This window comes from Dermacentor albipictus, chromosome 4 (assembly GCF_038994185.2).
Source record: "Dermacentor albipictus isolate Rhodes 1998 colony chromosome 4, USDA_Dalb.pri_finalv2, whole genome shotgun sequence".
NCBI lineage: Eukaryota > Metazoa > Arthropoda > Arachnida > Ixodida > Ixodidae > Dermacentor > Dermacentor albipictus.
In genome coordinates this window covers 12,018,408-12,032,409 of record NC_091824.1, presented here as the reverse complement: position 1 = coordinate 12,032,409, position 14,002 = coordinate 12,018,408, and the positions used below count along the sequence as shown (strand labels likewise).

The 14,002-nt window shown below is 47.1% G+C and overlaps 1 protein-coding gene across 4 annotated transcripts in view; it reads left to right on the top strand.

Moving 5' to 3' along the window:
• rhea (Talin_middle and talin-RS domain-containing protein rhea) overlaps positions 1 to 14,002 on the top strand; it is a 408,423-nt gene that overhangs the window by 179,852 nt on the left and 214,569 nt on the right. For all 4 annotated transcript variants that reach the window (XM_065450432.2, XM_065450447.2, XM_065450440.2 and 1 more), the window contains exons 24-25: positions 8,198 to 8,326; positions 11,539 to 11,652. In XM_065450432.2, the coding sequence (XP_065306504.2) occupies positions 8,198 to 8,326; positions 11,539 to 11,652 (243 nt within the window). The remainder of the gene's footprint in view (positions 1 to 8,197; positions 8,327 to 11,538; positions 11,653 to 14,002) is intronic.

Below are 14,002 nucleotides of genomic sequence, written 5' to 3'. Positions count from 1 at the left end.
GCCACAATCGCAAAGTCGTCGAACCATAGTGTGAATATTGCACATATAATACCTCTGGCCATCTCTGGATGTGTATGATAAGCAACTTCCATGACTGTACCTTGCAGCACTGCATGTGCGCGCTTTGAAACGCGGCACTTGTGTTCGTGATCGTGTATCAGCCCTCAAAAAACCATGGGACTTTAGACAAGCAGCGGCAAGGTGCTTGACATTGCGGAATTGCACTCGTGTTTACAATCTAATGAAAAGTTAGTGCTTTGGCATTCTTCCAGCAGCATGTTCCCAGTGACACTTTAGCGCATTTTTCTCCCGTCATTGAAACGTGCAGCTACATGAAAAAAAAAAAAACAACAACAACATACGTACCAGCTAAAATTCCCAACGCGCGAGAGGGTGCACACATCGCTCTCGCTGTTGGCACACACTACATCGTCGTTGCCGCCATCGTTTTCCGTATCAGCTGTCGATTTGAACATGTACGGCGAAAATACAAGCTGCCCGAGCTTGTATTTACAATTTGTAAGCATTTGTAAGCATTTACAACTCATAGCTGAGTTGTAAATGCTTACAGCTCAGCTATGAAGCCAGAACAGAACAGCGTGCTACGCTCTGAAATGGCGGCGCCGACCGGCGACTGCTGCGAATAACGTCACAGCGGCCCCGACCAATCACGGGCAACAGCGGCGTTCACGCGATGCCCTGAGGCGCTTGTGCGCGTTTTCATCAAAAAACAGCCGCTTGCGTTTGTTTCTGCCCTTTTTGAACCAGATATTCGTGTTCAGGGGACTCAAAACTCTATAATGCCGCAGAGAACTCATTTTTTTCGAAAAGTGTTTCAGCTTCCCTTTAAGAACTGAAGGTACTGTGCACTGGTAAACGCAGGGCCATTGTCAGAAACTTACGTCAGGGAGGCCATGCTGAGCGAATGCAATTCTCAGGGCAGAAATGGTAGCTTCTGCAGATGTGGATGACACAGCGAAAACTTCTATCCACTTCAAGAAAGCATCCACGATGACTGAGAACGTGTGTCCTAGAAATGGTCCCCGGAAATCAATGTGGAGCCGTGACCAGGGTCGTTTTGGAAACGGCCATGGCATCTGTGGGACCGGCTGCGCAGCCCGTTGTTGAACCTGACACGTAGCGCAGCTTTTCACACTGTTGGCAATGTCATTGTCTATGCCTGGCCACCAGACATGGCTCCTGGCAATCATTTTGCTTTTTTCAATACCAGGGTGACTGGTGTGAAGTACTCCAAGAACTTGGGCCTGCAGTGGTTTGGGAATCGCTACTTGTGAACCCCATAGTAGGCAGCCTTCATGGAGACTGAGTTCTGAGCTTCTTGTGCTGAAAGGGTTCCACTCTGGCCCAGCTGGAAGGCTCTCTCCTTTCAATACAGAATGCACAACGTGACCCAGAACTGGATCGTTCCTGGTGGCTCGTGCCACCACAGCAGGTGAAAGAAGTCGTGGATAGGCCTCCCCCAACATGAAAATCTCGGCAGGGGCAGGCAGTGTGGTGCTGTCGTTAGGTAGTGGTAGTCTGCTAAGAGCATCAGCAGGGCCAAGCTGTCTTCCAGGCTTGTATACAAGTGCGTACTTGCACGCAGGTAGCTTGAGAGCCCGCCGGACTAATCTTGGTGATGCTTGCACAGGGACAGGCTTGTTGGCACCCAGCAGTCCGAGAAGTGGCTTGTGGTCAGTGTATGCTTCAAACGGTATGCCCCACAAGTACTGCTGGAACCGCTCTACACCAAACACGAGTGCCAGGGCCTCCCTGTCAAGTTGACTGTAATTTCGTTCTGGTTTTGACAAGCTCCATGAGGCAAAAGCAATGGGATGTTCTCGGCCATCAGCATCTTTGTGGGCCAGAACTGCACCTATGCTATAAGGTGATGCGTCACAGCTGAGGCACACAGGCGTGTCAGGGCGGAAATGTACGAGAACTGGAGCTGAGGCCACCAGGTGTTTGCAGGCTGTGAATGCATCTTGCTGGTCCTGCCCCCACTCCCATTTCTTTCCATCACAAAGAAGAGAGTGTAGGGGAGAAAGAAGTGCAGAAAGATTAGGCAAAAAACGTCGATAAAAATTGACAAGTCCCAAGAAACTCTGAAGTTCTTTGACGTCTTTTGGCACAGGGGCATGCAGAATGGCAGCCACCTTGTCAACGTTCGGGGAAAGGCCTTCCTTGCTGATGATGTGCCCAAGATACTCCACTTGTGGCATGAAGAAATGACACTTTTCGAGTTTCACTTTGAGGCCAGATTCTTGAAGCTTGCGAAGCACAGCACGAAGGTTGTTGAAATGCTCAGCATCATTAGCACCTGCGACAAGAATGTTGTCGAAATAGATGGCCACATGTGGTGGTCCTTTCAGCAAGTTCTCCATCTCAAGTTGAAATATAGCAAGAGCTGACGAGACTCCAAAAGGCAAGCGGGTGTACTGAAACAACCCCATGTGTGTCCAAATTGTGACATACTCTCTGGAGGCCTCATCAAGAACTACTTGCTGATACGTGTCGCGCAAATCCAATTTGGTGAATTTCTCACCTCCTGCAAGGACAGTCCACAGGTCCTCAATCCTTGGAATTGGATATTTGTCCACTGTCGCTACTGGGTTGATGGTGACACTAAAGTCTCCACAGATTCTAATGCGCCCATCCTTTTTTACCACAGGAACGATAGGTGCAGCCCACCTGGATGTTTTTACTGGAACAAGGATGCCATCTCTTCTTAATCGTTGTATTTCTTGTGTAACTCCATCTGTTAAGGCATATGGCAGAATGCGTGGCTTGAAGAACCGAGGTAGGGCATCTGAAGGAACATGTAATGACGCTTCAGCACCTTTGTATGTACCAAGACCTTCTTCAAACACCTCTGCGAAGTCTTGGACTAGGTGCTTGATGTCAGAAAGTGCATGTATATTTACTTCAACATTGGAGAGGCCAATGCCCAGCTCGTGCATCCAGTTGCGTCCTAGCAGAGTAGGTGAACTGTCCCCGGTCAGAAAAATGGGTAGATCCGCCTCCTTGCCATGAAACTTCGCAAGGATGTCAGCCTTGCCTTCGACTTTTTTCAATTCCCCGGAATAGCTTCGCAGAAACACTTGTGACGGCTGCACATTAACTGAAAGCAGAAGCTGTAGGAGCTGCACTTGGCAATGACGGAGACGCTTGCCTCCGTGTCCATTTTCACGCAGAGTGGCTTGCCGCAAACGTCAACGGTGACGGTGAAAGGCGGAAGCGGTTCGGCGTAGTTAATATGCCACATGTCGCAGACTTCTGAAAGCGAAACTGCAGCGGCATCTCCATCTTTTACAGTGTGCACGCGAAGGCGGTTGCTTGACGCCTGCGAACTTTGTGCAGTGGGCGAACGCTGCTCGTGAGGACTGCTGCTTCGGGCTTGGCTGTCCTTTCATTTCGTATTGCAGACTTTCGCCAGATGACCTCGTTTGTGGCAGTAATTGCAGACGGTCTTCACATGCTTGCATTCGGATGCAAGGTGTCCACCCCCGCAGCGATAGCAGGTGACGGTCTCGTAGCCTGACGAGACGCGGTGGGTCAAAAAGGTGCCGTTAGGGTTAGCTTGTGTAATCTCCCCCGGCGTCCCTTTTCGCTGCTTCCATTGCTAGGGCTGTCTGCACGGCATCCTAGAAAGTGAGGTCTGCTTTTTCCAGCAATCTTGTTTGAATGTCTGCGTTATTCACACCACATACAATACGGCGCGTATCATGTCTTCTAGTTCGGCACCAAAGTTGCAATGCTCAGAGAGGCTTTTCAGCGCTGCAATGAACTCGCTGATAGATTCACCTTCCACGCGAACTCGGGAGTTGAAACGGAAACGTTGCACAACTGCAGACGGCTTCGGGCAATAGTAGTTTCCAAGAACCAAAAGAATCTGTTGGAATGTTTTGTCACTCGGCTTGTCGGGTTTCACCAAATTGCGAAGCAACGCATATGTCTTCTGTCCGCAACAACTGATAAATACGGACGTTTGTTTGTCTTCGGCGATATCGTTCGCCGCGAAAAATGCTTCGAGTCGTTCCACGTAGCAGGGCCAGTCATTTCCTCCACCCTCGAATGGCTCAAGACTGCCGCAATTTGGCATGTTGAACGGTTGGTCGAACCTTGTGGGAACGTAGACTCACTTAAAACGCAGCAGGCGCTGGCGTTCGTGGACACGTCGCAGCAGAAGCGTTCGAAGTAGGGTTAGCATCCGGGTAGTGTCTCAGCAGCGGCGAAGTCCCTGGCATCCATCACAGAAGTAGAATCCAAAGTAGCAGTATCGTAGCAGTAGTAAGGCTCGGACGTAGTGCGCGCAGTAGTAGAAGTACTTTTCACCTTGTCGCCAGTTGATACAATTGAGTATGGCCCGCGATGCACAGCCACTGAAGAAACGGGCCAGCACGCCTAGTAGTGACGAACTCGCATCTTTATTGCCAAAACGCGACTACTGCGGCCCCTTATATATTGCCCGCTAGGCATGGCACAGCAGCAACACAAAAAGCAGGGCTGCCAGGGGGCACTGCATTTAAGAAACCTTTAACATTGTGTCAATAGTGACCAGTTTTAATCTACAGACTTAGAGTATGCTGACTGGAAGATTTAGTGATGGAGGATATCAAGTTCCACATTGATTGCTGATGCTGTGATGGAGGATATCCAGTTTTGCATTGATTGCTGTAAAATTGGCTCTGTTGTAGTCAAGTATGACCTTTGTCAGAAATTGGTAGTTGGGAGTCATGATAGAAATGTTGAAAAGAATCAGGTTGTGATCACTAAGCCCTTTTATGCACTGCAGCGATTAGATCATGTCAGGATTTGAAAGTAGAGCAAGGTCGAGAGTGTTAAAACCATGAGTTGGATCTGGTTGTTTGGCAGGGGTTAAACAAAAGAGCGAGATCTAAGGAATCTTTTGATTGGCGACTTGTTTCAGTAAGAGCAGACCAGTCATTGTCAGGAAAGTTGAAATCCCCACATAATAATGAATTTGCTTTAGGAAGGGGTGACTGCAAGTCTTATAGAACTGTATAAAGCCCATTAATAAGCAAAATATTGCGATCTCGCGCACGGTGGCATGAAACAAGTAAAACAGATTGTGAAGCAAGTGATATGTTAACGCAGAGAATTTCATGTTGGCTGTTTATTGCAGCAGGATTCGAAGCCAAGTTCGCTTTCACAAGAACCAGAATACCACTGCCTACCCTTTCAAGTCTATGAACAGTGTAGGACTTATAATCAGGAACTAGTTCATTATCTTTCACTTTGGGAGATAGCCACGATTCAGTAAAAACAGCAATATCAGTAGAGTGAGTCTTCATTAGCACATGCACTCTTTTTTTGGAAGATTACTTCGAACATTAGCTACCATCACAGACACATTATGGTAGGACGGCAAAACTGTTTTAGCAGTAGTATGACAGGCACATGGCATGGAGGGCTATGAAAAGAGTTTTGAAGATCATTCCAGTTGCTATGGTTAGGTTTCAATGACGGAGTCATGGTCAGCATCATAAATGTACTGTTTATTATCAATGCGGAGTTTATTGAAGCAAATCTTAGGTGGGGTTTTCAACTGCTCAGTGCATGCATAAAGTTTTCTGCGAGCTGTTTGCACTTGCTCAAAAAAACCTTTGCAGATCGAGAACGATGATTCCTTCAGTTTAGAAGGGACGGAAAGAATGTTGGATTTGTCTTTGAAGTGTGCTCTAATGGGGCGGTGCTTGCTTTGTCGGAAACGCCCCAGCCTGTGTGCATGCTCGATGCCAGAGCTAACGACAGGAGTGTCAAGCGTTTGAGCAGAGAAACAAATTACTTGTGCCTCGGATTGCTCCCACAATTCACTATGCTTATCTGGGATACCAAAAAATAGTAAATTTGACCTGTGAAGGCAGTTTTCAGCGTCATCACATTTCTCTGCCAGAGCCCTGATTTTGGCAGATAGTTTTGCAACAGCCAGCCATGCTGGGGATTGATTCCGAGCACTCACCAGCAGTTTTAAGGTCTGCTACAGTTTTTTTCAAGAATGTCAACACACGACGATATGCTGCTAATGAAGTTTTCGATCTTGGTTTGAGTTGCTTGGATGATTGTAAGTTCATTTAACATTTTGTGTGTGTTCCAAACATGCAAGAGAGCTGACAGTGGTTTCTAAAATAGGGGGATTTGGGTCAGGATTCAATTCAATGTCTCCCAAGATAACTAGTAAAAGATGCATGGCTAGAGCTGTGAAACAGTACGAAATAAGCATTTCATACAGCGTTCAGTGACAATAGCAAAGCAAGTCAGTGGGGCACACTGGCGCTAAAAGAAAGGAGTCATGGCAACGGCAACAAGAATCTTTTGCCAGGTCACTAGCCTGCAAAATGAAGGGCATTGATTTCAAAGAAGCCATAGCAGTGGCGTGCCATCCAGACTCGTGGTTGCCAGCCGAGATGACACTCCAGGGCGGGAAGAGGCGTTACTGATGAAACGGTGTCACTGCAGTCAGTGAAGATGTCTTCGGAATCATCACAGCAGGTTTGGCATATCCGCTGCAGATGGGCAGTGTTGGTCCAAACCAGAGCCAGCCCGATGGTCCACGAAAGGACAGCCTACAGAACAAAGGGCATCGATTTCCAGGAAATCATAGCGGTAGTATGCCCCCTCACAAATAAATGGCAAACCAAAACCAAACAGCACGCTCAATGTTAAAAGAAATTCTGGGGTGTTACGGGCCAACATCACTATCTTAGTATGGCACACGCCGTAGCCTGGGACTCTGGAATAATTGTGACCACCTGGCCTTTTTTACCGTGCACTTAAGAACACGAGTGTTTTTGCAGTCACCCCCATCGAAATGCACTCTCTGTGCCAGGTATTGAACCCGTGACCATAGCCACTGAGCTGCCACAGCGGGTAACGGCCTGCTTGCTATTGCCACTATAAGGTCTGTAAGGTATAAGGTCCTTTATGTGCGGGCACAGCAGATAATAGAAAGGGAACAACTTAACCAGGCTGCATGGTTTCTCATTAAGGAGACAGTGCCAGTTAGGAGTGGCATGACCACCAGTGCAGCTGTCAAGAAGGGCCTGAAATTGACGGGAACTGCAAACTTAGCTGGATGGATGTCCAAAAGACTGTCAACAGCAAGCAGTGAAAAATGGGGAAATGCCAATCTCTGGAGATGGATCCTGGTCATTTGATGCCCAACCCGCAAGCAAAACAGCAGGGAATGTATTTCTGCCCATGTGTTAATGTGCCTCTAACAGAGTTTGACGGCACTGTTTCAATATCTTGGAGCACATAATTAACAGTGGCAGTTTTGCATTTGTCAAAAGCACGAAAATTAAATTCAGATATGACACTGAGTGATGTATTTTATGTCCTATATTAATTTGGAGCCCTGTAGTGTGTGGGGACGCTCAACTCTCACGCGTCCCCCGATGTTGTTTTCCCCGCATGGCTCTCGCATCTCCTGTAATCCGGCTTCTCTGCGTAGCGTAATGCTTGCGGCACTCGGTCTTGTTGCAGCACATTACGAGAGATGGCAAGAGTGTTGCGCTGCTTATGCCACCTAACAGCGGGTTTAGTCGAGCGTGACAGGGTCTTCCTGTTGGGCTCGGGGGTTGGCAAGCTGGACGGACATTCCGTGCGTGCGTCGGTCCATGCTTCTGCGAGACCGTCTTGCGAGGCCTACACCGGAATGGACGAACACGATCATTCAAATGCGCCACCGTTCGCTTGACAAGCAGGTGCTGGTGTCCAGCTTGGGGTGAACATATTCGCTCGCTATCCGGTTGCGGTGAGTCAGACTTAGATTTGTAGCGCCCATCGGCATGTTCTGTGGATTACAATTCGGCTAGCAGGTACAACAAATGCCCTTGTGACTGTTTGCACTATTGTGTTGTCGTTCCTTTGCCCCAATGGCACGGGTGAGACCCCCACAAGCAAACAACATGTTTTTGATTTCTGTTTCCTAGCTTAAACAAACGTGAATGACACTGGGGGGCTATTTCCAGGAGCGCTGTCACACGTGCACTTCACCTCTGTTGCTTTCTCTTTATAGCTACAGAAAGTTGCCCACAAGTGTAGTCTGCATGTATGCATATCATTTTTGTGTTGTTGAAAATAAAGTTCCATTTATTGACTGATGCACTACTGTTGCTTTCCGCTCTGGTCTTTCTCTACATGACGTTGCTGCATGCGGGTTCACTGTGTGCAGGGCTGTGCCAGCAATCCGCACGACTCGGAAAACCAAGCTGCCCTGCGAAAGGCAGCGGAGGAACTTCGCAATGCGACCAATGTGGCGGCTAGCAATGCTCTCAAGCGCAAGATTATTGTTCGCCTGGAGGTGAGCTCACACTTCTTCCATAACCTGCCGTGGTGGCATAGCGTTGGCGTAGCGTTGGCGTAGCGTTGGCGTAGCGGTGGCGTAGCTGGTCACGAGATCAAATCTGGGGCACAAAGGCCAAATTTCAATGGAGGCGAAATGCAAAAAACACCCATGAACCGTGATGCCAGGACCCCAGGTGATCAAAACTAATTTAACCTCTCCTATCTCCCACTATGGCATGGTTCATAGTCGTCTCATGGTTTTGGCACGGTACCTCTCCTATCTCCCACTATGACATGGTTCATAGTCGTCTCATGGTTTTGGCACGGGAAACTCCAGAATTCATTTTTTTTTTATTTTAGGATTAAAATAACGAGAGTTTGAACCCATAGAAATGTATGTGTACCAGCCGGGACCTTTGGCCGAGATTGAATTAACTGAAAAATCAAATTAACCGATGTCAAATTAACAGAAGTACACTGTAATGTCAAGTTCGAAAATAGCCCAGCTTTCTGCAGTGACAATTTTGACGACTGGTTGAAGAGCTTGGGAACAAGATATGAAATATAACTAGCCTTGGTTTCGCGTGTGCTATGCTCACCAGTGGAGCTGCCAGCAGGTCCTGTCATGTTTTGAGTCAAGCGTGATTTTCTTGGCATCACAAGACTAGCTCTCTGCGTGCCAAATTTCAGTACTATGTGCTCACAGTGCTGTGTGCAGGTGGTGAGAAGGAATCATTCCCTTCTGGAGCACTCTGTTGGAAAAGAGCTGAGATGCGAATTGCGTGCTCTTTCGCATATTGTTCCATCATGCAGAGAGTTGACTGCCTCTTTAACCCTTTCAGGGTCGATTTTTTTCGCCATATGCGACCACCCAGGGTCGCTTTTTTTTATGGCAGTTTCCAGTTTTTAGGAATTTTGATTTCGTAATCTTTTAAGGTGACTGTAGAGTGAGAAAAAAATATTTTGCATTGGTATATATGTACTTTTTATTTATCAGTAACAACAATAAAAGAAAGGAAATAAACTTATGAGAATGAATAATTTGATGCATTGTTTACACATATAGTCAAACCCACTTATAACAATATTCAGGTGCCACGAAAATATTCCATTGTTATAACCGATAATTGTTATAACCTGGTTGCATGAAAAAAATCAAAATAGGGGGATGGCAGAACTGTTTTGAGGAAACTATAATAGCGGGGAGGCCGGTGCCCCTCCCCACCACATTCCTCCATCTTGCTGCTGATTATGTTGGCTCGTTTAACTGCTTCCTGGGCACTCCGATCGCATGAAACAAGCCACAGCTGTCGGCGTTAATGAATGGGACTGCTATAACAACTGCAAAGAGGTGTCACGGGCGGCAAGCAATATGCGAGCACTGCCGAGGCATCACTTTGGTGGCCCCTGCAGGGGCCTCTTATACATTGCGAGAAGGCTGCCGCGGCAGCCTGTCAGCTTGAGAAATCCAGAAGAAACACTGCGGAGAGATTGCCACAAGCATCTCGCCAAGTACTTCTCACTGGCTTGTACCAGAAAAGCCAATGTCCCTCGGCCTTGCATGCTTTATGCGAAGCTTGCCGACATCCTTCTCCAAGGCATCCAGGTGCTCCCCATAGTGCAGCGCAAGGTTCCTCGCGAAAACGAAGCCCTGGAGCGACTGAATCACTGCCGGGCCTCCTGTGAGAACATCCCGCATCATACTGCATACCGCATCATCGCTGTCGTCATCGCCGTCGCTATCTGATGCAAGCACGTTTGCAACGATCGCATCATCGGTTAGAAGCACTTAGTTTCCAACTCTGTAGCTGTGCGCTTTCTTTTCACCGGCAACGTTGCGCATTGCTGATGATCAGCGGGTGGATCAGCCATCTTCTGTTTTGGCAGCGAGTCCAACGAGGCTGAGAAACCGCATGGCCAGGAACGATTTCAACGCAACCAGCAAAGATTAATGCGAGCGATTAAGTTATTTGCAGAACTGTGCTGACCAGCAAGCAACAGAGCAACATACGAGCAATCTGCGAGCGGCAGAGTTGGCGCGGTCCATTTGTGTTTCGGAAGATGGCGCGGCGTAGAGCTATATGTGCAGCCCATTCGCCTTCGGAGGGGTGGAAGGGCGACAGGAGGGAGAGAGCCGCGTGGAGATGGCTGAAAAATGGGTGCGCAGCAGCTGTTGGAGCAGTGGCTCATCGTGCAGCGGCTCAAATTTCTCATTTTCTTTTTTTCTTTTGAAACATTTTGCATCTCACTATCTTTCGGCTTGGACACCCAGCTGCCAGACTTCATCGTTATAACCGATAATGCGGCATCAGGGCATTGTAGTAAACGGGTTATTTACCATGGAAAACATACAAAAGTTGGCGGTGCAGTAGTTTCTCGTTGTTGTAACTGATATATTGTTAAAAGCGATATCGTTATGAGTGGGGTCGACTGTAATTCAAGGTTTAGAAAATCCTCACACGAGAATATTTCGCAAGTCTCAAATTTTTCTGCTCTTACTAATATTTACATTCATCACGTAATCGAACTGCGTAGGTGAGCACACTCAAGAAAACTGTGTGGTTGTGTGCCCATCAAAAAAGCAAAACGTGTGACAAAATTCATCTTCTCACCAACATAAAGCAATTAGTTCTCACAAGCCTCAAAAAAAAAAAAAGAAAGAAGAAGAAGAAAAGAAAGAAAAAAGATGAAAAGGCAATGCATGTAAGGTGGCATCCTTCCTATGCGCATTCCTGTGAGCACTAAACGAGCGAGGAACAGGCGGTCATCCTTTGAGCAATTAGTAACGAGATAGTTATCAGTTGTGCGAGTGCAAGAAGCTGAAACTTCGCGGAACAAAACCCAAACTGCCGCCCGCCCGCGCATGCACCAATGTGCGAGCGGTAGTATATAGATGCGCCGAAGCAAACAAGCTCTAAAACAAACCATGCAATGAAAACCGAGAGAGGAGGGAGGCGCGAGAAAAATATTCCCTGTATTCTCACATAGTGCCAGCACATGTCAGGGAAGAAAAAGTTAGGAAATTGGCGTGCTTTTTAAACATACAAATGGCCCCGTAAATATACGGCATCGACCATTTTGGACTTGTTCGCGGCTGTATATTTACGTCATTGACCCTGAAAAGGTTCAGTTGTCGTAGCATTTACGACTTATTACGACTTATTACGACTAAGCAGATGCCATGTGCTTGTAACCAACCCAGTGAGACATGTGGCGCCTCTCTTTCAGAATGCAGCTCGCCACGCATCTTCGGCTGCAACACAGAATATCGCAGCTGCCCAGAACGCAGGCCCATACAACAGCAACATAATGCTTCAGGAAGAGCTCATGAGTAGCTGCCGGGTGAGTGCTGCTAGTGCATCTGTTGTTTAACTCTGCCAGCTTGAAAAATTACGCAAATCCCACACGCTGTGGGAATCAATGTCATGCAAAGCGTTTTTCAGGTAGCCAGCTATCCAGCATCGTTTGGGGTTCCAAAAAGCTTTCCCAGGTTTCACTCATGTCATATATATATCCCGTTAAAGAAACGACCACAACAGCATTATGGCCTTGAGCATAAACCTAGTGGCTCGAGCTAATAGGTAACTTAGATCAATGGATCAGCGTAAGAGGTTAGATGGATAGATGGATACACAGAGTTTCATACTACTATAACTGGAAGGAGATCTGGCGCTAGCTGCAGTCGTTCAACTATCATGGGAATGACGGGAAGTATAGGCTACGGATTTGTATTCTGTTGACTGGTGAACTAGTCTACAGGTATTTTTTTTTGGCAGTTTTGGTTTCACTCCAAACACGGTTGCTGTAACTTGCAGTGGAGGAGTGCACCAAAACGCTCTCTGCCTTTGTTCTGTTGCTCGAAGTGGCGATAGTGCGGTGGGCTACCAGCTGGGCCAGTGTTTGTGTCGCAGTGGGGTGACGAAGCCCTGACGAGAAAGTGACGGCATCGTAAACAGCGACAGAACATATTTTGGTTGTTGTGTTCGGTTGGCACTGTAGCATTACCTGTTACCAAACTTTAGAAGAGCAAAAAAAAGGTACTACTGATACAAGCACAATATTATGCACATGTTTTATACTTAGAACCTTTAAAGCACATAGAAAATGTGGCACGCCTACTAATAAGCTTAAGTGGGGCTTTCATAAAGATGTGTTGCAATTCTCAGGGTGTCTACCAAACGAGAAAACTGGGAATTCTCAGGGATTTTGAATAGTGGGATTTTGAATAGTAGGATTTTGAATACGCTCGAGTAAAATAGAGGGATCGTAATGAATTGTCTTTGACGCCGTGTCGTCGGCTGGAGGAATTGCCAGTGTGCAGTCAACAGCTGATTTTCCGGACGCCCAATTTTCGCGAAATGCCTGATAATGTGGACGGCATCGCGGCAACACCACGTATCCCACGGAATCAATGTGTAAGATCGTCTGTAATTACAGACAGAATGACCCTTCGCCGTCCGATTTTCTGGACAGTTTGCCAGGACCACAGGTCCGAAAGGGCATTAATCAAAGCCAGCACCGCCACCATTTTGATTATCTTGCCGCCTCGAACCGGCGCTCTCGCATGCAGATCCGCTGGCAACCACAGCTGCCATTGCGGCATCAAGAGGCCTAGCTGCTTCGACGTTCGCAGTTAATGTTTTTGCCATTTGGTGGCATGTTTTTTATTGAAAGAATTTACCGCTGTCAGCAATGCCACCGACTCTGCCTCTGTAATCCTCGCTATCGGCTTCGAAGCTTAGAAAGCACAGCATGTTGCTTAGTGCCGGCTCCCTAAAGGCCAGCATTTAGTGGTCCACCCGTTATATGCCCTACACATTCCATGGCTTGCCCATCTCCAATATCCTCTCTTAAAGGGACACTAAAGGCAAATACCAAGTCAACGTGGACTGTTTACAATACCATTCTCAAAACCTCGCAACGGTTGTTTCGTGCCAAGAAAAAACTTATTTTTCGAGGAAATTGCATTTGAAGAGTCCAAATACTTTTTTCGAAATACGAATCTCCCGCCGCCTAAGCAGGGATGTGGTGATGTTGCGTACACCATCACCACCCTTTGCTGTTGTCAGTGAGTAAAACTGCGCCTGACAGACGGCGGTACTGAGCCAAGACAGAGCCGAGGATACACCGCTGCAGCTGCTTTTTGGTCAGATGGCATAGACCGTTTGGGCGAGTGTCATGAGCCAGCAAAACCAGCGCAGCACTAAGCAATAATCAAACTGCTGAAACGCGAAAGCGTGGGTGGTGCGGAGTCGAGCGAAAACGAAACCTTTTGACCGTCTGTGTCATTGTCAAGAGTAATCTCAATGCATTCACTTTTCTAAAAATGAAATAGAACTGGACGAGTAGCATTTTCTTTTGTTTTATAATACAATACAAGGATGTTTTTTGCATTGAGTGTTTGAGTACTAGGGACAGAATTTAACTGTGGAGTGCTTTCGTCATCGGGCAAGTACTCTGATGTCCCGGGCGAGTCTCTAATCATGTCCTAGATGTACCTCAATTTCTCAATTACTAAGGCTCTGTTTGTGATTACATTGACGCGTTAAAGATTCTCGAGCACTAATCTATCACTTTAGCTTGACTTAATATTTGTCTTTAGTGTCCCTTTAATGTCAAATAAAATCTCGACATTCCCCATTTGCTCTCTGATCCACACTGCTCTCTTCGTGTGTCTTACCATTGCATGTAA